Below are 24,313 nucleotides of genomic sequence, written 5' to 3'. Positions count from 1 at the left end.
TGAGCCTCGGGCATAATTGCGTTTTAGAAAAACTGAAAATTTCAACATTTTATGTACAAACTATGGTAAGTTGTGAGGGGATGACATGCTCACCTTTGCTATTTGCATATTCATATTGACTGTTCAAGAACTGTTTTTCCCCAAAATAGCGAAACTTCAAAATGTCATAACTTCCTTTTTTTTTCATCCGATTTCGATCAAAATCATACCAGTGAACTTGTAATATTTTACTCTTTCTTATCAGACTAACTTATATTTGGATTGGATTTCTCGTTTAGAAAGGAAAATACGGGATACCGCCACCTCAGTGTGTATTTAATGTGAACATAAGAATACGGAATCCTCTTTCTTCTTCTTCTATTTTCCTCCCCATGTATCCTAGAAAGTGTTGAATGATGATGACACAAAATAATGTTTGATTTATTGGCATCTATGTACAGAACAACAGGGATGTGTGGAACATTTTTGTTGAAGTAGTTACCGCGGTTAAATCATAAATTCCAAAAAGCGTTTTGACAATGTAAATGAAATAATTTGTCATACGTTCGGATGTCTTTAGAAAGACTTTTAGAGAATGAATGCAAGATGCTGTGAACTTACATTGTTATACATGTATATTTGATATAATGTAAATAACATTTAGAAAAATGCAAGACAATATATAGACCACATTACTTTACTGATATTTAATATGGAATTTATATTGACAGTCGAATTAAGCTGGGTTTTTTTTTTTCATGTGCTTGAGATGTCCAAGTATGTTATATCATGAATTTACATATCATACATTAGAGTCTCCATACCGTCAAGCCTCGGCTTATTTTGGAGACCCTTCTATTTAAGTTCCCTAAGCTGTTTGTATTTGTCTTGTATAATTGTACTAAAAACTATGTGTCGATATATTGTTTGTCATAAATGACGTTTACATAATCATATCTGATGTAACGGAATTAAGCAGAAATAAATCAAATCAAATCAAATCAAATCAAATCAAATCTCCTGCTGGAAGGAACACAGTATCCCATAGTGTGTTTACACTGTGTTCACACAGTCGACTTTGTGAAAAAAAAAAACACGCTAGAATTGAACAGTGTGAAGATTAGTTCCCGCTGTCATGTGGTTTTTCACAGGGTATTCACATAGCAATGTTCTGCTTCAAATCGTGAATTAATCATTCACACCGTGAATATTGACGATTCCCATTGTGTTCACACTGTTAAAACGCTCGAATTTAACAGCTATAGTGTGAGGAGATTTCACACTGCATTTTCACAATGTGTTCACACTGTGTTTCACATTATGTTTCACTTGGGGATACTATGTTCTCTCCAGCAGGATCGGCTGCAACATAACTGCGTAAGCTAGTGCTTTTATCGTTGCTTTTCATTTTGAAATGTATTCGTATCGCAAAAGCTCGTATGGGGCTATTTTGATTGGTAAACGCAATCTTAACATGCTTCAGCAAATTTGAAAATCTTTGATTTACATGACACATTTGACAGTATAATGTATATCAGTAAAACTCTGTTGTGTAAAATCTTTGCATGAATAAATGAAACATTTTTTTTTTCTGATAACTTCTGCATTGACAGTGATTCAGGGGGCGTTTCATGAAGGAACTTGTCGGATAAAATGTCCGACAAGTCAATTATATCCGACAAGTTCAGAGAAATCAGCCAATCAGACTAAAGAATTTCTCAAAACTTGTCGGATATAATTGACTTGTCAGATATTTTATCCGACAAGTTCCTTCATGAAATGCCCCCCAGAAGAACTCAAGTTCTGAAGTATGGAAATATCTTGGTGTGTATATTGATCAGTCACTAGACTGGAGACATCATACATGACAGTGAACATTATTTTGTGTAAACGCACTGTCAGAAATTTGTATTGAAGAGAATAAAGACAATTCATATCAGTTGAAACGGCTTTTATATTTCATAGATCCATCGTTCAAAGTAATTTTGATTATTGTGACGTTATGATTATGGTCAAATATCAAACATAGTTATATTCAGCGTCTTCAAATTCTCTAGAATCGTTCTCTAAGAGCAGTGTTGCAGGTAAATTCGAGATATCCAACTAACTTGTTATACTCACAAATTAATGTTGACACACTTGAGATGAGAAGAAACAAACATATGTTGTGCACAATGTAAAAAGTCGCTTATTATTTAACCCCTAAATATATAAGTGAAATGTTGGAGTTGACCATTTTTGATTATGATTTAAGGAATACAACAACGATATTCAAGTTACCATAATTATATCAAAACCTGCTTTAGGCAAAGGAGTTTCAGATATCAAGGTCCAAATTATGAGATACATTGCCAACATGCGTAAAACAGCAAACAATTTTTAAGCGGTTATAGACGGAGTTTAAATTTGTATCTGACACCACAATGATATTGTACCCCTCCCCCATTTTGCTCTCAAGTAAACTGAGTAGATATTCTTTTTTTCTGTAAATGTGTTTTTTTTTTGTTATTTACTTTTGCTCTGATTTGTTTCATCTAAGTTATTGTATGTTGTATATATGTTTCATGTACATGTGTATAATAAGAAATAAGTATGTCATTTTTACCTCGTGATGCACGGACATGAGGAAGAGCAGCCGTCTGGTTGAATCGTGTGCCGTGCTGAAATGAATAAATGAAATGAAATGAATCAGGTCTGGTTATTGTGTTGAAATTACGTTCGACTTGAACAGCACGGATCCTTGAATTATGTATTTCACTTCGCATTCGTTTTGGGAGTGCAAACATGTATATAGTACGTGCGGTCTGTTGAACATCATTGATGATATATTTTCCCATGGGTAACCCTGTGAGAACAGTGTTATTTCTAATGACATCAGACAATAAAGACGGTGCATGGTGGAGCTAGGGGGCATGCGGTAGGTACCTACTGAGCACTCGATCTTTTAGATTAAATTCCATATTATTTTCAGGTTGGCTTTAAGAGATTTAGGTTTAGCAATATCAGACCAACAGAATGCGAGAGATTTCCTCATAATAATGTTGTGTGTGTGTGTGTGTTGTGTGTTGTGTGTGTGTGTGTGTGTGTGTGTGCGTGTGCAAACTATACTATAGTGTGAAAGTTTTGATGTGATGACGTCATCGCCTCTAGGTCCTATACATCAATAAATACCACCATTGCTGATATATAGTATGAAACTATAAATTTGCATAACTTTGTAACTTTGTCCGACTTAAAAAATATTATGAAACTGTTTCCACACTTTTTGTCTAATTTTGCTCTGTTTATAAAAGTCAGCTCGAACATGTGCGGAATTGCACTTTGAGAGCACTCTCCGTGCATGCCATCACCATAAATATTTGTGACAGGTATATATAGAAATAAAGAGAGCGGAAGTAGAGAAAGGCGGGGGGGGGGCAGAGGGGAAGTGATTCTTGTGCAATCAGTACAGAGATAGTTAATTTCTGAGGTCCGCTTTTGTCTGGCTTTGGTTTGTTTTGTTTTGTTTCTTTCTTTGTTTTGACGAGGTGAGATCCACTGAGATAAAAATCGCATTGTTATATGGAGAAATCCTCCAATTACTCATAAAGTAACCATACGGAATGATACACAAAATAATAGATATTCATAGAGTATATGATAATGAATATAATGTAGGCCTATACATATAGTAGACATCCAGTAGTTTTCACGCCCATGAATTTTGGGACCTGTATGCAGTTTTACACGCTAGTTTCTATGTTTTATCATGGTTTTTCTTACTTGTTTTCTACTACTTACTACTGACATGGTCCTCTCTTATATGTATTTTTTTTTATTGTCATTTCCCCTTGAGAATGATACAGTAAAAAAAAAAAAAAAAAAGCCTTGAGCGTAGAATATTGGAGTCACATGAGGACGATTCACATGACTTGAGTAAACGTTTGTCACGTGATAGTGTAGCTTTGTGGTCTTGACGTTGTCGTGTCCATTGACCGGCGAGCGCATTGTATTACGAGGCCGCATTTATGTCCTCGACCGGCTAGTTCATCTCATTCAATCACCACCAACCTACTGAGAGTGCATGCACCTGAGGCTTGAGCTCTGAGTCGTTTCTAACTGAAGGGACTTCGCTGGACATTGTAAATTAGGTAGGCCTATTTAATAATCACTGTTTCCTACCCTACTACACACTTGTATGCATGTGAGCCTACACAGAGATAGAAACGGTCGATGCATATCGGCAGGTAGCCTGACCAGACCGCTGTGCGAGCGGTCGCTTCGCGACAGCGGCTGCGTGAGTTAATCGGCCGGGTACTGATAGTGATAGCCCGACCAGACGCCGTGCGCTAGCGCTGTCGCGACTTAACTTGTGTACAGCGACAGGGCTGTGCATGTAGGTACTGTAGAACCTAAAACTACCGGTACAACTTGTACGTTAGATCCCTCATTTTTTGTGTCTACTCTACGTTGTTTATTTGAGTGGAGACACTTATGTCCAGCACCGAAACTAGATCGGTCTGTATCATGCATCTTGTCGTTGGAGATACAATGTATGTGATATTGTACTAGTTAACATTATTACGTCTGGCTTCTCTTCACTTCCTGCGGAGGAGGGCCGAAAAGTAAAAGATTCCTCCGGCAGACGGATTTTTTCTGCCAGTGCCGAGTGGTTTATGGTCTATGATAGGACAGCACATTTACTTGTGCTCATCCAAATGATCCAAGTGACTCGTTATACAGTCGAGTGTGTTTTCTTTTTTTTCTGAGAATTCCTACATTTGTCCTACGTATGAGTGACCATTCTTGGACAGCATAAAGAACAAAGAATAAAGGTTTATATTTCGTGATTTTTAATCATGAATCTAGATTCTATAGACCTCGCTCTAGCTAGTATTTGAATATGAGATTTTGCTTTGAATTTGAAAGGTGTGGATTTTATTCTTGTAGAGGAAATGTGCACTGCAAGGGTTAAGAAATCAAATAGGGGTGCCATGATGAGCATTTGAATAATCGATAGTGGAAATTCTCGCTATCGCCAATGACCTGTCACAGATGCACTGTGGAATTCCTTGGTCCCTTGTTTGCTTCCGGTTGTCTCGCGCGAGTCCCAGTTCCCATACGATTTAGTGGAGTTCTTTTTCTGCTTTTCCGTTGTTAGCCCTTTTTTTTTCTTGGCTATAATTCAGCTTAAAAGAGTTGAAAGTGTCTAAGCTTTACTGATTTGCGGTCACTAGAGTCATGGTTCACTACTGCAAGGCTTCAATGTGCTGGTCACATGATGGAAAGCGAAGAAACCTTCAACAAAAAATACCTCTTTATAAAGACATAGCATGATGTAAGTGCATGTGCAGCCAAAACCGGGGCAAGTTTGTCCCATGAGCTATCTCATACTGCATCTAAAACGCTGCTCTGCGCACGGCACCTACGTATTGGCGATACCCTCAATTGTAGGATCGGGATTATCCTGGTGCCTTTCGACTCGAGACATATCCAACGCAGTTCTCAATAAAGTTAATCTAGTTTTTATTGAAGTAAATGGTTGATATTGTGTGGCAAAAGTACATGCACACACACACACACACCATTAAATTCAGACATGCTGGGTCATGAGGCATGTATGTTCTAAGTAACAGTTAGAGTGGTGATGATTTTTATCAATTACCTCCACCAAGGGAGGTGGTCATGTTTTTACTTTATTACCATTTGTTTGCTTGCTTGTCCATGTGCAAAATAACTCAAAAAGTTGTGCACGGATTTGGATGAAAAAGGTTGAGAATTAAACAACGAAGAGATGACTTAATTTTGGTAGTGATCCGGAAATTTTTATGGATTTTATGAAGGATTTTTGATATTTTGCCAGGTACAGGGTCAATGAATTTGGGAGTTCAAGCTGCACATTTTTTATGTGAGGTTTTCAAATGCACACTAAAGTGTGTGCTCTAGTTTCTGCTAGGGCGAGGCGCGCTGCGCAGCTGAGGGTTTATGATGTAACAAAGGCTTCTATATTGGGAAATTGGGCAATTTTTCAGCATGCATATTATTATGGGTGGAAATCACTGACCTCTATGGAAGAGCAAGATCATTGGTGGAAAGTAGCTGCTTGGCGGAGGTGTGCGCTCTCAGAGTGCGTTTCTAGTTACAAAAAATGTTGTTCTTTACCAACTTACCTAGCTCACCATGAAGCTGCTGATCCTAGCCAGCCTGCTGGCTGTAAGTCTGGCGGCGACTGACCTGGAGATTCTTCAGGGGAAGATTGCCTTTGAAGTCAACAACATGCACACAACATGGAAGGTATATACATGTTTACTGGGTACTACTGTACGAGCTGAAATTTTTGCGTACAGATATTTTCGCAAATTGCTACTTGGAGGACAATTTCGCGTGCTGTTAATTTCGTGGTTTCCAGGGTCTAACTGAACTTAGTTATTTGCGCATTGTTATTTTTGCGGTTCAAAGGCGATTCGCGAAATTCGCGAAAATAAAACCACCGCGAAAATTTCAGCTCATACATTAACCAGGGGAGCATTTTTGTTTGTTTGTTTGTTTTTTGAGTTGGATAGCCTTGTGTTAAACTAAAGGGATGGTATAGTATGGTGGGGATGAGGATTGTGCTTTTAACTTTTTTTGTGAGACACTGAGAAACCACTTAAAGTGAAAACTAAGTTCTGGTAAGGGCCTGAGAACCCGTCTGACACCATTTCATATTTGCTTGCAATATATCGAAAGAGTCTACAAAGAAACTTACCTGGCTGACGCGGTTTGCCGGAATGATGAGTCGTTTTGGAGTATTTTGAGAAAAATAATAAAAGTCGGTAGACCGACTTTTATTCCAGAAGGCTCCAGACTAACTCAGTCTCAGGGAAAACTCGACCCTATTTCAGACAATTTACACACAGTTCGTGATCGCCATGTTCATCAGTACTCTGTAATACTACGGGTACCAAACGAGGCCTTACTGAGCAGACGGGAAAGTGCGTGCTAATCCTGTACAAAACAAATGGACAGCGCGCGGTCCTCAAGCCTAAATACGCACATCACCTCAGTTGCTGAGACGCGCGGTCTTTGAAGTTTTTGTTGTTGTTTATCAAGCGTTTTTGATTGCTTTTAGAGGTGCTTGAGGCGCACACTAATTTTGCATGCGCGCCAAAGAGGTTTTTGATGCGCGCGTTGTAACAACTCGGACCATTACTGCGAGTAGCCAGAACGCTACAATGTAGTTTATACAGGCCGCTCCCATATGCATAGTACAACGCTGTACAATCCAGAGGGACAACCAGTGCAACTCATCCCGCCGCCAAGCACAGCGAGACCGAGTTATCCCCGAGTCCGAGTCTAGCCTGACCCCGTTCGGGTAAGTTCTGAGACTGAACGTTTTTGGTTAATATTTCCCATTTTCGTCGTTACCCATCGAATATCTTGTTATTACAGCGTTATTCCGCACATTTCCTAGGCACACGTTCACATTTTGGAGCAAAATTTGACAACTTTTGCAGGCGTACCGGAACTTTCTTTGGGCTTTAAAATGAAATGTTGTAGAGCATACTATTTTGAGAGGAATTCAAAGTTGATTCTAAATGATGGAAATCGGTTTTAAAATGGCCGAGATATCCAAAAACAAAGTAAAACAAAACAATCCTATTAAAGGTGAGTCCAACCCTTTATTAGGATCATTTTATTTTGGATATCTTGACCATTTAAAAACCAATTTTCCTCAAATAAATATTTAATTCCTCTTGGAATTACATGCTCTTTTTGATATTTCTTAAGAGGTTTCTCATTAGCTCACAAAAAAAAAGAAAAAAAAAGTTAGAAACCTGAAGCCAGGTCTCAACCAAAACTATACCATCCCATTAAAGTTTATTAGTGGCCACAAGAGGCACTCGTTAAAGGTTCCAATCTCATTGAGTCATTCATCTCCATTCTGCTCCATAGCTATGCTATACATATAAATTATTGCATTTTCAGTGGTTTTAAACATTTTTGTGCAACATATGTATGCTGCAATACATGCTTTTAAATTTTGAGACTTTGTTCTGTTGGACACTTGAGTGTAAGAGTTACAAGTAGCCCTCACTCTACACACACTTGTATGTTGTTTTTGGTCATTTAAATAAGGAAAAGTCAGTTCAAACTGAATTAAAATGTCATGTCAATATGTTGTAGTTGACTTTGATCAAAAGAGTAAAAGCATAAAAACAGAACACTGGCAGTTCCTTTAGATGGACACACAATGTAAGGCTATCATGGAATTTTAAAGTTTCATGTGTTTTCAAAACATTATTTCCGATATTTGTCTCAGCACCTTATCAATGCAAAGTAGAAGAGGAGAAGTCGGCCTGTGAGAGTCAACCTGAATCTGGATGTGCATTGTGCACTTTTAATGTAAAAGTGTATCTTTCTTCAGTGACACAACATTTACTCCTGCAACAATTGTGGGTCTTATTTTCTCCAAGGGCTTAGGGTTACGGTTAGAGTTGTGATAGGGTTTTAGGTGATAGTTCAATGTGAGGATTAGGATTCGGATAAGGGTTATGTTTGTGGGTAGAATGTATATTTGGCTGTTAGATATTTAGATATTTCATGGGAGCAATTGTTGCAGGAGCAAAGTATGTCATGGAACCTCTTTCTTCCAAATAAAAGTGTTAGCCTCAAGAGAAGAGTTTATGATTAATGAGACTTGGTAAAGAAAAAGGATGAACAAAATAAAGTATTCTTTTTCATGTTCCTAAAGTTGCAAATTGCAAGTTCTGTAGAATCATCACACTGTGATTTGGGGAAGTGCTTTTATGTAAGGAGTTAATTCTTTGCTTAATGGAAACAAATATTGAATTGAAATTTTTGTTTTCATGAAAGTATCTGACTCGGGAAGCCATTAAAGGTCTTGTTTACCTGTGGGAGCAGTGATTTAAAATTTTTCAAGATATCACATTTGATGCATGTCTAAGTGTAGGTCTGTTGTATCACAAAACATCCTACCATATAAAATTTTCACAATAAAGCCTAAGATATAAGGAGATATACACTGTAGGTATTTTTCTCAATAAACCATAACTGTAGACGGTTTAGTCTGGAAGCATTTTTATTATAACTGTTGTTCACATTTTGTGCATTTAACAATACTTAACATCGATGATACGGATTCAGATTTTTGCAGTGGTTGTTTCTATCCCTAACTCACATTTTAGAACTATTTTAAAGCACTAATGCTGGGTTTTTGTTTCATCTGCAAATGGTAAATTATGCCTTTAACAGTGTTAGCCCGTTCCATATAGGAACCTGGTCATCTTGTGTTTTAAGCCTACAGTATGAGGATTTCAGAATTCAGTATGGAGCAGGTTAAGAATATCATTTTTCACTGTCACTGATTTACCGAAAGTGAGACTCTCGTCTGCACATTGTTTGAAGGTGTCATCAGATTCTTCTCCTCTTGCTATTATTGTATTGTAGATGCTGGTGACAGTCTCAAAAGTCCTTGAGGTTTGTTTTGAACTCAAACTATTATTCATGTCATCCACATGTCAGAAATGAATCACATGATTAGCATTGTTTGTTTTGTTTTGTTTTGTTTTGTTTTTTGTCTATTTTGTTGTATAAATTTTGATTGCACAATTGATGAGTATGAGTGTCACATTTCTGCATCAGGCCCACACCAACTTTCGGGGATGGAAGCTCGATGATGTCCGTCAGATGCTTGGGACTTTCAGGCACCCACGTCGAAGGTACACGTATAGAGCTAAACATGGCATTTTTGTTGCTTTTTCCCTAGGATTTATTTTTTTTTTCTCAATTTTCCATGCCAAATTAGCCCTCCAGTCTAAGGTGTGAGTTCATTTTCCATTTGTAGGTTTGCTGTGCAAGGACTACAGTACCATGGTTTGAAATCCTTATTTGGACACAAATGTCAGGATTCTTATAGTATAAACCACAAACAATGGGGTTGAGGGTATTTTATCTGCTGTACACATAACAATTTAAGTGGATGAAATCTTGACTGGCAAAAGACTTGACCTGAGACTAGTCTGCCAATAATCATGCATTGTTCATACTCCCCCACAATTGTTTTCTTTTGTTGACGACGGTATGGGATGTGACTGCTGAATTACCAGGATATTGCACCTGTAAACATGGATTTCTGTGGTAGGCTGTGGGATGAGAATGCTGTTATAGACATGAATGAATTTCTGTGGTTGACTGTAGGATGAGATTGCTGGAAAATACATGTATTATAAAACAGGATATGACAGTTCCACAGTTTGTATGTCACCTGCATTTCTCCCCATTGTCAATATGATCAATACCCAGGTCATGTGGTTTGGTCTTTTACGAGATCAAAGTCTGAAATCATCCGTAGATGTCATAAATCCAGGCTATTTATTTTAGTCTTGTGATTTGTCACATGACTGTTTTGTGAACACGATTGTGACGTGCTTGATGGGGGAGGGGCAGACAAGTTCTGTCAACTTGTGAGTGAGTGCACAGTGGACGTCTTTTTTTAAAATCACATGCAACATATGAGAGCGTGTGAATGTGCATGCATGCACATGAGCTGGCTGTAAAGTTGTTCTGATATATGTCTGAACAATGACATGCTAAAGATATAGACCGATTCTGTGATGCGCTATGTGTATTTTTGGCATGGGTAGCACCATCACTGCGGTGTCTCAGCCGACCCCCCCTCCTCTCTCCCCACCCTTCTCACGTGCACGGAATGAAAAACTGATGCATGGTTTGTTTAAGCCAATGGGCGTCTCGTACTGAGTGCGCGAATGCTTGCTTAGTGCGCGAACCTTTGTTACAAGTGCGCGATAAACATGTTGCCTGGGGGTGGGGGAGAGGAGGGGGGTCGGCTAAGACACCTCAAAATGAGCTCATGGCTGCGCCCAGTGCCACAAATTGTCTGCTGCACTCAACGAACCTGAATCGGTCTATAAATATCCATACTGGCTCTACTGAGTACCTACATAATGTAAGTGATGATGTCACAGTCTTTTGTTAACCTCGGTACCTGATACAGCGTCAGTCTGTGCTGGTTCTGAACAGGATATCCTGATTGCACAAGGCTTCAGGCAGTGGCATTGATTGGAAATGAGTAGGAGCATGGTTAGCAACCATTATGTTCACAGATACGTGTAGTTGGACTACAAAATGTACATTATCTTTTATGTGGGTTTGTTTAAAATCAGTTTCCATGGTGATGAATGGCTATGACATCACACTTTAATAGGTATTCTATATCATGTGCTAGAACTTAAAAACAATGAATTACCTGTATCAACAACAGCAACAACAAAGATAAAATAGGGAATATCCTGGCAAGTTGTAACAACAGCAGTCAAATTCTCTGTCCATGTGAATATCACACACAACATGGATACATGACAGAACTCAACGTTCTTCATTTTAGATGTCATTCCCTGCTTGGCAGAAGGGCCCTAGCATGAAATTGGACCCCCAAATCAAATTTTGATTTGTGACACAATTTGACAAGTTTTGAAAGCTCTTTCATATGAGTCGTATATATCACTATAATTTCTGCTAATTTTTTTTGAGCAAGCAAGCCTTGGGGCCCTTCTGCCGAGCTGACAACAATATACAGTGTACATTGTAGTACATACTAAATTGTGTGAAAGTACTAGTAGGTCTAAGTGTGCATACATGTAACAGACAATTATAGCGTGCACACATCATCTATCTGAGTAAATATTATACAAATATTCAATGTTTATGAGTGCGATGGTTCCGAATATTACATGAGCGTGCAAGTTTAACCGTTCTATTCAACGACGCGAAGCGGAGTTGAATAGAACGGTTAAACTTGCACCGAATGTAATATTCGGTACCGTCGCACGAATCATAAACATTGAATATTTGTTTTATACAACACATGATATCGAAATATTTAGGCATGGTCTAGAGTCTAGACCAAGATAGATATGCTTTAACCCTAAATAAGTAGGTCGAGAACTATGCGAAAGCCTACTCCTAGTCCTACTAAACGTTTATGCCTACTAATCACTATAGCTATACGTAGCGTACTGCCACTGGATGGCTCGATCTGTTGTAGGTCTTGAAAAAAGGTCTAGGCCTAACTAAACCCTATAGGGCTAGAGAGTTTGCTTACCACTATTTAAAGCATACTGTATTTGACCACTTTCTTAGTATTTGCTGCTGCACTTCACTCATGATTAGCAATGAGCGGAGATCCTCATCAGAGACGAGAACAAAGCTCGGGTGAGAAGAGGTACAGTAGGTTTGTAGCCATGATAACGTAGTGGCATGGCCGTGCGTGTTAACGGTGGAACTGGTACGGTGGTGGTGAACCGGTTGCGTGCTGGCGCAGCGCAAACCCTACGGGTGCAAACCCTACGGGTGCGCGTATACCATCAATGCCAGCTAGCTAGCGTACAATACACAAGTTCAGTGTGTCCTAGGGTCTATTGCACTGCCGGCTCGCTTGTACCGTTCAATAGTCGACTATTGCACTGCCATTGAGAGTGAGCGTTGGATAGCTGATTCCTCTGAATGTCATGTGACCCGCATTCATCCAATCAGATGGCAAGATTCCATACATGTGTTGTATAATATGCAATTAACTATCCCTTTATTGTAGACTGCCTGCAGTTGAAAACCCCAAAATCATCGGTGACCTCCCGACTAACTTTGATGCCCGCGAGCAGTGGCCGAAATGCACGACCATTGGGGACATCCGCGACCAAGGGGCGTGTGGATCCTGCTGGGTAGGTTACCATGGCGATATGATCTGAGGCATGATGAAGACAAACAAAGATACCCATAAACAAATGTATACACAACCTTTGGTCATAATCTGGCCTATATGATGCTGTTCTTTGCCCAAAAGCACAGAGCTTATCTTGTACTTTAAGAGTTATTTCTCCAGCCCACATTTTTGCCGAAGTCTTTGACATTAAACCTTACAAGAAGAACTTGTTCATACAGCAGCCTCAGTAAAAGAGGTCAAAACCAGGATAGCGTGAAACGTGTCATGTGATATGAGCTCCTATAGTCACATGACATGGACACAATCTTCCATGCTTTTATTTTTGTTTTGCCAAAAAAGGGATATCTATGACCAGATAAGTTTTCTAGAAAAACACTTAAAATGCATGTCAATGCAATGTGTTGATATCGCATACCTGCTTTACAAGCAAAACTTGATAAAAACATCTGGTTATGAAAGCAGGTATTTAAAACGGGTGTTTTGGCTGATGAACAGGTGCAAATCTGCTCATGCACTTACAAGGATCCAGCTCACAAATTGAAAATAATATATTAACCTGTTGAGGATTGAGCCCCAAGCATACTCTCATGCAGGTGTCTATGGGAAATGCATATGTAGCAAAGTCTGTTCTCATTGGGTCAAGACAGTCAAAATTACATGTCTTATCAACATTTTTTTCCCCTGCTCAGTCAGACCTTAGTTTTGCAGCTAATCTGATTCTCAAAACAGCACCACCACTACTGCCAGGAGCCTCAAACTCAGGACCTGAAGATTGTGAAATTGTGATCCTATCAATGATGATATTGTTGTTATTCTGATTTTAATGGAGTGCTGCCTAGTTGGATATTTGCTCCCGAAAACTGTCAGCTACTTTAGTGAGTGACTTCTGGAAATGAAGGGGATAGGTTTGAGGGAAACAGATGTCACCTGCCTGCTCCTATACTTGAATACAGGGTTGCGCCAATTCCGTCAACAGGAAGATTGCAGATGGCATTGATGTTTTGGTCATTTCGGTGCACGCCTATAAGGTCTTTGGGTAGATAGTATTAGCCTAGTAAGCAGGGACATCATCGAAATGAAAGGATGATACAGTCAGTGGCAGAAAGGGGGGGGGGCATTAGAAGCTTTAAACCCTCCCTTATAACCCCCTCCACAAAAAAAAGTTTTTTTTTTTCATTTTATTTTATTTTATTTTTGTGCTTGCCTGCTTGTCAGCCAATTTGGGGAGAAGAATGGCCGCAAAAAATGTGAAGATCTGTTTTTTTTTCCTTGGGCTTCTCGGCCGATTTGCGAAAATAATTGTCATGGGGGGCAACCCCTCCTCCCCCCCCCCCCTTAACTCTTTATGTGCCACGTTCGCACATCCGACTCAGTTGACGCCGTGCCAACTTTGCATATTCTGCTCAACAAACAAAGCCGCCAAAACCGATTGATAAATCGCTAATCCCGCGGTACAATGAAAGCGTTTCTTGCGCTTTTTGTTCCTCTCACATACGGCTTGCATTCTATGTGGTGATTGACTATCAAGCGGTGTTCCCGACTAGATTTACGTGTACATTGTAAGTTTCTGTAACGGTTTTATGTGCAAAAGTCATGCCTTTACAGTAATTTAGCAACTGGTCGTTCAAAAGACAAACTGAAAATAGATTTGCCATACAATTTATATCGAAGCAAAGTGTGGCATTCCTCTGTAACTTTGCTGACTATTATGTCCACCTTAACAGAAATTTGTAGAAGTTATACGAAGTTATACGGGGAGATGTCTATGGGAAATGCGTGTTGTAGCAAAATTAGCCCGTCCTCAACTGGTTAACTGAAACTTATCTATGGTGCCACTGTTGGTGGATCCTATTTTATGCCCAACTGAGGGTGTTGGATTTGCCCCTTCTCTGTCTACCAGGCATTTGGTGCTGTAGAGGCTATGTCAGACCGAATCTGCATTGCTTCAAATGGAGCTACCATTGTGAACATCTCGGCTGAGAATTTGATGACCTGCTGCAGCTCATGTGGTTTTGGGTAGGTTAATAATACATCTATATCTCCACAGAAAATAGAGAATAATGATATAATATGGACTGATCTTGAGAAGGATACATTTATTGCTTGAATTAGAATTGTATTGTCTGAGTCAAAGGGCAAGTGTCTCCCAGGGCCGGCGCACTGTTTTCAAAAGTGTGGGGGCCCACTTCCGGGTTTCATGAGCTAACAAGCAAAAAAAAAAAAAAAAAAAAGGTCCTCAGCTCATCTCTCCCCTCCCATTGTAGTGCCTCTTACGTACTTCCGGATTAAAAAAAGTGTGGGGGCCCAAAGTGATGACACCTTATGTATTCCTTTGTATGGTGCACAAAAAGTGTGCCCCCACGGCTGCGCCGCCCCTGTCTCCCTAAAGTGGGCAGTTCATATCATTATTTTTATTGAAATCTGAAGAGAACTTGCAAGTGTTAACAATTAAATGTAGCAGTTTCTTCATGTTATTATCTAGGTAAATTCATTGTCAAGAGAATGCATAGACAGATACACTATGTTGTGTTTTGCACTTCTAGCAAGAGTTCGTGCATATAGCAAGCGTAAGAGAGTTATTTCATATTGAAACTATAAAGAAAGTACATGGGATATATCCCTCCCATTTTCACTGCTAACAAAAGTTTGTTAAATGACCTCTGTAGATGTCTGAGACAGGTAATAGTATATTAAACCCGTTGAGGACGAGTCGTGAGTATACTCGGGCAGATGTTTATGGGAAATGCATATTGTAGCAAAATCAGTCCATCTCAACAGGTTAATGCCGAATGAAATACCAGATTAGGCAATTCTATCATCACTTCCCAACTGTCTTGTCATGTTTACCTAGGAATGTAGTAAATTCTCTTCTTTTTTTTCTCACTTCTCTCGTGGCTATTATTATGCCACTTTTTGAAGGAAAAAAAAAAGACATTGCATTGCTTAATCAGTGGAAATGTAAAGATCTGAATGAAACAATTTCCGCTTTTTGAATTCTTAAGCAGAGGAAATTATGACGAGTTGAGTTAACATTGCTTCAGCTAAGCCACATATGTGATTGTGAACAATATTTCTGTGTTTTGAAAATAAATAATTTCGTAATTATCTGATTTACAGTGAAACTTAAAGTACTGTGTTTACTATCAAAATCGTTTTACCAACTTGAGCATAACGAAAATTTGATGCAAAATTTAATACATATACCACCTACTATCATGCAAGAAAGTGAATGAGTCAACCAGTTTTTGGACAGAGATTGAATTGTAGCAGAGTCCTAAAGATCATGACTGTCTCCTGAAGGAGCTGTTCTCCAAAATTTTTTTTTTCCTTTTCAATCTCATTTTTATGTTTTTTTATTACTTTTTTTCCATTTTGTCATTTTTTTGTCCCCTCCTCCATCACCTCACCTTTTTTCTTCCATGCACTTCATCCTCACATTCTGATATTCATCTTTCCACTTCATCTCCTGACCCTTAACTTTCCCTTTGTCATTTTTCTCATTGTCATTCCATGCATCACCTCCTTTTTCTCTTCCTCCTCATTCTGCTCCTTGTCCACCTCATCCTCTTCCTCCTCTTCCCCCCTCCCTCTCCTCCTTTTCCTTCATCCTCCTCCTCCTCATGCCCTTGTCCCCCTCCTCCCTTCTCCTCCTCCTTCTCTTCCTCCTCATCTCCCTATTTCTCCTCCTCCTCCTCCTCCTCCTCCTTCTCCTCCTCAACCTCCTCCATCTCCATCTCCTCCTCCTCCTCATCTTCCATATCCTCCTCCTCTCCTCCTCCTATTTCCCCTCCTCCTCCTCTCCTGGTCCTCCTCCTCCCCTACCCCTCCTCCCTCACTCCCTCCTTCCCATCCCCTCCTTCTCTTCTCTCTCCACCTCCTCATCTTCCTTCTCTTCTCCTCCTACTCCTCCTCCTGCTACTCCTCATCCTCCTCCCATCCTCCACTCCTCCTCTTCCTCCTCCTTCTCCTCCTCCTCCTATTCCCCTCCTCCTCTCCTTCCCCTCCTCCTGCTCCTCCTCCCCTACTCTTCCTTCTTCCTCTTCCCTTCCTGCTACTCCACCTCCTCCTCCTACTCCTCCTCCTGCTACTCTTCATCCTCCTCCCATCCTCCACTCCTCCTCCTCCTCCTCCTCCTCCTCCTCCTATTCCCCTCCTCCTCCTCTCCTTCCCCTCCTCCTGATCCTCCTCCCCTACTCCTCCTTCTTTCCCTCCTTCCCTCCTTCCCCTCCCTTCCTGCTACTCCACCACCTCCTGCTACTTCTCCTCCTCCTGCTACTCCTCATCCTCCTCCCTTCCTCCACTCCTCCTCTTCATCCTTCTCCTCCTTCACCTCCTCCTTCACTTCCTCCTCTCACTCTTTCTGCTCCCGTTCACCCCTCTGACGTACACTTAACAGCTGTGATGGGGGATACCCCGCCTCAGCTTGGCAGTATTTCCTTGAGACCGGTATTGTGACAGGAGGCCAGTATGAAAGTCACCAGGGATGCCAGCCTTATCTCATCAAGTCTTGTGATCACCACGTCAATGGCACAAAGCAACCCTGCGGTGATACTGGCCCCACGCCGAAGTGCAGTCACAAGTGTGAAGCGGGATACGAAACCCCGTACGACCAGGACAAGTACTATGGTAAGAAGTGTTTCCATAATGCAAGTTCACCCCATGTTTAGGTTGGCTCTGGTAAAGTAGATGTACATGTACAGTAGTTAAAACTAAAAGAATCATGGCATTTTCATCACAATTGAAACTTGGGGAATCTTTTTAAGATTCTTTCTATTGGAGAGTTTTGGGTGTTTTCAGACAGACTTTCCCTTTCATCTCAGAGTGAAATTTGTAATTATCAGGGTATTCATAAGTAGTATATAACTGTGCTTCACAACCTTTCTCACCCCAAGGCACACTTTCCTTCCTACATTTTTTTTTTTTTTTTTTTTTGGGGGGGGGGGGGGCTCAGCTAGATCAGATACTCCTTTTTCATTCTATTTTTGGCCAACATTGCGGCCCACCAGCGAGAACTTGTGGGCCCACTGGTTACTGATTGGTCATGCGTAGACCGCTGGTGATAAGATTGAATGAACATCGTGGAGGTTGCTAGGTGCATACCGTCTTCTGTCAAGAGGTGAAAACTCTCTTGCCTTTCCGTGATCATGATAGCGTCGGAAGGAAAACTTTGAAGTCCTTGTTTTCGAAACACTGATTTCCTAAACCACTTGACATGTGCTAATAAAATCATCTATATCTCTGCGATCGAGTACTTTTATAAGCAGGTCTCTTACATCAAATTTAGAATAAAGAAGAAGAGTAAGGGAACAATGTCATGTCAATTTCAGGAAATCGTCCTTCCCCACTTTCAGATCCTTTTGTTGTAGTGGGTCACAAATAGTCAGCAAGAGCTCCGGATATAAAATCTCAGGTAATATGCTATCAGTGAGCAACATTTTTGAGTATTCCAACAATATATCTTGTGCAAAGACTCCTTCACTATCTGCATTTGAGGCTGATTATCAACACATTACTTTACTCAATGGAAATACTCGTCATTATCATGGGGTATTACAAATTGCAGGTTCCTTATTGAATCCAGACTTGGCAGATTTCTGTTTTTTTCCATGATTTATTTTATGGGAGAATTGTTGAAATTGAGTGAATTTATAATGCCACTTCTTCAGAAATCAGTAGGACTTAGCAAAGGTTACTTGAACAGACAACCTGCAACTCTGGTGTCCATGTATGAATATGCAACCATGGCTTTGATCTCAGGATATATATTTTGTCACCATATTATTCCATATACTGTAAAAGTGGATATTTTCGCGCTAGGCCGGGTCAGAAGAGTTTCGCGTGTTTTTAATTCCGCGGAATCAAGATATCACGCACAGGAACGTATGGCAAGCAAAAATATTCGCGTGTTTTTATTTTCGCGCTAGTTTCTGGTTGCGCGAAATGCGCGAAAATTTCAACACCGCGAAAATTTCCACTTTTACAGTACATGTTTCAGTTTGAGCGTTGCCCCAGAAGCAAGCAGAAAAAATAAAATGTTCTGCAACTGTTTTTTGTTTTTTTTTCAAAGAGGAAAGATACTGTAAGAGAAGTATCAGGTTTGAGGGGAGGGTTAACATGTTGAATAGGGGAATCTTCTTTATCCTTTGCAAAGTAAATTTCATTAGAATTTGAAATTCTTGCAGGGGACAGGTTAATATTCAGAAGTGGGGGTAACCAGGGACAGATCCAGGAATTCTGGAAAGGGGGGGGGGCGCAACTAATATTTCTGCTGCCACTTCCAGGTTTCATTCAATTTTTTCTTTTTATTTCTTTTGTTTTTAACGGAAAAATAAAGGGAGGGGGAGCGTGCACCGGTTTCGCCCCCCTCTGGATCCGCCACTGGTAATGATAATGCTTGTAGTGAGAGAAGTGTAAGTGCACAATATATTGTCTTCTGTTCCTACTTCCATTTCCATCAACAACTGTGATATACCACCACCACTACCACAAACAACTCCGGCAACGATGGCAACCTCTGACACATCCCAGCCCACACAATTGGCAGCTTGAGCGGCAGGGATGACGCCATCATGACCGAGATCATGACAAACGGTCCAGTGGAAGCCGACTTCACAGTCTATGAGGATTTCCTCACCTACAAGTCGGGTGAGATATCCTAATCGCTATTCAAAGTCATTAATTCACTTATCATCAGTAAAATCTGAACCTCCCAATATATTTAGATGGTGCATAGATCAATGTAAGTTTATGTCATGATTAGTTTGATCATTTGAGACATTTATGCTTGGACATCATCCAAAATCAAGCTTTTCCTTTTCAACTTAATTATTACCTCTGCCAAAGGAGGAGGTTATGTTTTCATTACCGTTGGTTTGTTTGTCCATGTGCAAAATAACTCAAAAAGTTGTGAATGGATTAAAATGAAACTGGCATAATAAGTTGATATTGACACAAGGGAACACCTCATGCATTTATGGTAGTGATCCAAGAATTTTTATGTTTTTTTAAAAGGATTTTTCATATTTTGGCATATAAGGTCAACGAACTTGGGGTTGAAGCTGTGTGTACTGGAGATTTACATACGCACACTAAAGCATGTGCTCTGCTTGGGCAAGACACCTTGCAATGATGTAAACAAAAGGCTTCTATTTTGGGAAAAATTGCATGCATGTAAGGATGGAAATGAAAATTGAGGAGAAAATGACATTCTTTGTGAATTCAGTGGGAAAATTGAGATGTTTATTAAACATAGTAATGGTACAGACATTTATGCTTGGACATCAGCCAAAATAAAGCTTTATTTTCCTTCTTAGCGTAATTATTTGAACTGAAATTTGCATATTTTGTGATGGCATTCTACATAATTAAATAAGTTGGGTTTATTTGGGTGTAGAGATGTAAAAGCATCTACTTCTTTTGCTTCCCACATCATTGGTGTCCGTCTCTTGCATGTTTTTCACCCTTATCTTTTGCATATCGTCGCTGGGGTGACAAAACCTCGTATCTCAAAATTGTCAAATGTTCAGGAGAGCGAAAAAACATGGCGGCCAAAGCACTGTAGTGAATGGGAAATCCTTCTCTTTGACATGTCATGGTGGCTTCATTTTTGGAGTAAGACAGTTAGGATTTGGCCAAGACATCACTTGACCCATTATTTGACCATTAAGCTAAAAAAAAAAAATTTTGACATTTTTGAGATACGAGGTCTTGTCACCCCAGCGACGATATGTTGACACAATTGTATGTATAATTGATTGCAGACCATCAGTTTTGTGTGAAGTATTCTTCCATGGAATAGCACCTTGTTTCATAGTAAAGAGGTCAAAATTTTTTGGACATGAGTTTAGTAAATGATTTTGCATTCAAGTCAAACCCCTCTTCCACCGCTTCCCAGCAACAAGAAACATTAAAAAAAAAAAAGGGTAGCTGTGGCCTCAAATCTGTTATGTATCAGGATATATGATGTGTTTCTGTGTAGAAACCTGCAAAAATTAGTGGTGCTGAAAGTTAGACAAAAGCTCATTTTTTGGATGATGTGTTTTTACCTGTATGACTGTGTTACAAATAAAAAAATGCCCTGCATCTTCCTCATCTCAACAAGTGTTCATACACCAGGGCCCTGGTTGCATAAACAGTTGAGATAAAACATTTAAGTAAAAAAATCAAACACAAGCCTCTGAATACTCAATTCTGATTGGCTGTATCTAACTTATAAATGTTTTGATTGTATCTTTTTATGCACCAAGCCTCTGAATACTCAAATCTTACTGGCTGATATCTAGCTGTGTTTGATTTTCTGACTTATTCGATTGTATCTTTTAATGCACCAGGGTACAAAGGAATATTGTGATAGTGACACCATGATTGGTTTCATCGTATATGTTTTGTTGTTGCTCTTTCTGGCAGGTGTCTACCAACATGTCACTGGGCAATCCCTTGGAGGACACGCAATCAAAATCTTAGGCTGGGGGGTGGAGAGTGGTTCCCCCTACTGGCTGGTGGCTAACTCCTGGAACCCAGATTGGGGAGATAAAGGTATGTGAGAGAGAGAGAGAGAAAAAAAAAAAGAGATAAAAAGATACAAGATGGGATACCAGAGAAAGGAATGATCTGACCGCCATCAAAAAGATAGGATATGATTATGAGATGTCAACTCGTGCCTTTTTTGGATCCAAGATGTTGAGAAGACAAGGTGTCACTTTTTGTCTTCTGAAACCCAAGGGCCCAAATTCACAAAGGTGGTTTAGATTTACACCGTGGTTTATGCTGATTCCTTCTGCATAAATATCATTGACAGATTGTGCACATCAACAGACATCAAGTAATAAACATGCGTTGATACGCGCATGTCAAAGGTGTATGAATTTCAATATGAAAAAAAGGAATTATCGTGATGGAGTTATAGAAGCAAGATAGAACAGAATTATATATTCCACAGAACATTGGTTAGGTGAATGGATAGAGAGAATGTGTATGTCTTCGTGGTTGATGACCAACTCCTGAAACTTAAGACTCTGAATAAGAGAACAAATAAGGATGGGGGATACAGAGTTGCTCAGGTGGTTCCGATGGACCCCACTGGACTACAGGGCTGGGGCTTAAATGGTCCAAAATAGATTGAATTGAACATGGATGGTCCCTAAAGGAAACCCAAACCCAAGGAGAAATGTGGGTTGAGTGAAAGCAGCAACATTAGTAGAACACACACATGAAAGTTTAAAGAGAATCGGGCAATCGATGGCGTCATGTGTGGACAACGATATTAAGAAAATGTAAAGGGAATTCCACAAAAATAATTTTTCATAAAAATTACACATTCCATCAACTTGAAACTGACATATGTTAAGGGTAGCAGTTGTTACCCCTGCTTTCTGAACGCAGTCAGTCAAGTGTTCTTTAATTATATGAGAAAAGTGAATTTTTGTGGAGTTCCCTTTATATTTTCTTTATGTTGTTGTTTACACATATATCATATAAACCTCTAGTAGTCTCCTCATCCAGCGGTTCCAACACCAAAACTTTAAAAGTTCATAACTTTTGCATCGGTTGTCCGATTTTCCTCAAACTTTCACTGATGTGTTCTACTAATGTTGTTGCTTTCACTCAATCCACAATTCTCTTTGGGTTTTAGTTTCCTTTATTAAACCAGATGCACAGGTAGAGCAGTCAAGTCATTTTCGATGCTCCTGGGGGTCAAGAACGGATGGTATGTAATGTGATTTGATTCTCCGTTCCCTCCACAGGCTTCTTCAAGATCCTGCGTGGACAGAATGAGTGCGGAATTGAAAACGACATCAACTTCGGCATGCCCAAGGTGTAGGAGGCGGAGAAGCTAGTCATTTGAATATGTATGAACGGGTCTTTCTTTTGCACAAGACTTCCAGAAAACCTGATTTACGTAACATCTGAAAAGGAATGAAAACGTCAAAATTAGGGTTGAGCATCAAGTTTGCATTCTCTTTCATCACAGACTACCCTCTTATGTAATCATGTGAACACGAATGCTGCACTGTACCATTATTTTTTTTTATTGTTATTATTTTTTTTTATGAGAATACCTCAAAAGAATGACTGTGTGCTATTCACCAAAGTCATGGATCACTCTCAGGCTTTCTCCTCCCAAACTTTGACTTTAAGAGGAATTATGAACAATATTACACTGTGTAAACATTTCTGAAATATTTGTTTGTTTGATTTTTTTTTTTCAAGGCCTTGTTAGCATCAACTAAAAGAGGCTGGTGCCGGTCATCTCAACCAATGTATTTTTTTTTCCTGTATGATATAAAGGAATATTATGGGAAATATAAATCTGACATTAAGAATTATATGAATGTGTGGAATGTATCATAATCAATTCACAGCAGTTACCCAATATGCAATTCTCAACCAAAGATGGAAAGATAAATCATTATCATACTGATTCTATGTGATGGAATGTACCAAATGAAATGGTATAGAAACGGTGAGTACTATAACTTGAGCGTAATGTAATTTTGTACATGCTAGTATGGTTATCACTGGACACAAGTTATCAGTCCTATGTTACCATAGGATACCATTGTGATGTATATGTAGAATATATTTTCACTTGTTTCACAAAATCTGATGTATCGCACAATGTTTCTCTATCAAAAAATAATTTTTATAAAATAAATGATTATCAAAATCAGATGTATATGTAGTCAGTCTGTTTTCCTAGGCCTGCTGAGTCTGTAGATACCAGTCCATATGTCATCCTCAAATCATGTATTAAGACGTTGTTAATGTTAATATTATGAATGTGATGATGGTGTCGAGGGCATTATCCGTAAACATGGCGAAGCTACTGTGAAAGCCCAAAAGAAGAATCGATGTATCACATGGAAGTATTTAGGCAGACTCCAGACACATATTTTTTGATTTGCAAAATTTAGGGATAGGGAGAGGGACAGGGACAAGGACCGGCAACCAATGCCAGCTTTCTGATATTGGATGTCTTGGTGTGTAGTTGAGTGTGTGTATGTGTGTGTGTGTGTGTGTGTGTGTGAGTGTGTGTTACCTTAACTCTTTATGTGCCACGTTCGCACGTCCGGCTCAGTCGACGGGGTGCCAACTTCGCATATTCTGCTCAACAAACAAAGCCGCCAAAACCGATCGATAAATCGCTAATCAGTGCTAATCCTGCGGCACAATGAAAGCGTTTTTCGTGCTTTTGTTCCTCTCATTATACGGCTTGCATTCTATGTGGTGATTGACTATCAAGTGGTGTTCCCACACTAGATTTGCTCGTACATTCTGAGTTTCTGTCACGGTTTTATGTGCAAAAGTCATGCCTTTACAGTAATGTAGCAACTGGTCATTCGAAAGAGAAATTGAAAATAGATTCGTCATACAATTTATATCGAAACAAAGTTTGGCATTCCTCTTTAACTTTGCCTACTATTATGACCATCTTAACAGAAATTTGTAGAGGTTATAGAAATTGGAAAAACAGAATTCTTTCTCAAAGCATGACTACCTTTGTGTCTCGGAATAACGTGGCACACAGGGGGTTTCCACCATGGCACATAAAGAGTTATATATATATATATATATATATATATATATATATATATATATAATATACATAATGTT

General features: G+C 39.5%; 1 protein-coding gene across 1 annotated transcript; it reads left to right on the top strand.

Moving 5' to 3' along the window:
• Positions 1 to 3,969: 3,969 nt before the first annotated feature.
• On the top strand, positions 3,970 to 23,310 carry LOC140239526 (cathepsin B-like). Its single transcript, XM_072319357.1, has 9 exons — positions 3,970 to 4,109; positions 6,133 to 6,252; positions 9,604 to 9,680; positions 12,572 to 12,698; positions 14,601 to 14,716; positions 17,097 to 17,326; positions 19,229 to 19,345; positions 21,107 to 21,235; positions 22,444 to 23,310. The coding sequence occupies exons 2-9, from the start codon at positions 6,139 to 6,141 to the stop codon at positions 22,518 to 22,520; spliced, it is 987 nt and encodes a 328-aa protein (XP_072175458.1). The 5' UTR covers positions 3,970 to 4,109; positions 6,133 to 6,138; the 3' UTR covers positions 22,521 to 23,310.
• Positions 23,311 to 24,313: the final 1,003 nt, after the last annotated feature.

The sequence above is a fragment of the Diadema setosum genome, chromosome 16 (assembly GCF_964275005.1).
Source record: "Diadema setosum chromosome 16, eeDiaSeto1, whole genome shotgun sequence".
Lineage (NCBI taxonomy): Eukaryota > Metazoa > Echinodermata > Echinoidea > Diadematoida > Diadematidae > Diadema > Diadema setosum.
Note: the sequence above shows the minus strand (reverse complement) of the source record. Positions and strands in the feature narration are given on the sequence as shown.

Bases quoted from the DNA above. Each gene is read 5' to 3' on its own strand.
- LOC140239526 (XM_072319357.1), top strand. From the start codon at position 6,139: ATGAAGCTGCTGATCCTAGCCAGCCTGCTGGCTGTAAGTCTGGCGGCG. The intron at 6,253-9,603 runs GTATATACATGT...TTTCTGCATCAG, and splicing joins ACATGCACACAACATGGAAG to GCCCACACCAACTTTCGGGG. The intron at 21,236-22,443 runs GTATGTGAGAGA...TTCCCTCCACAG, and splicing joins CCCAGATTGGGGAGATAAAG to GCTTCTTCAAGATCCTGCGT.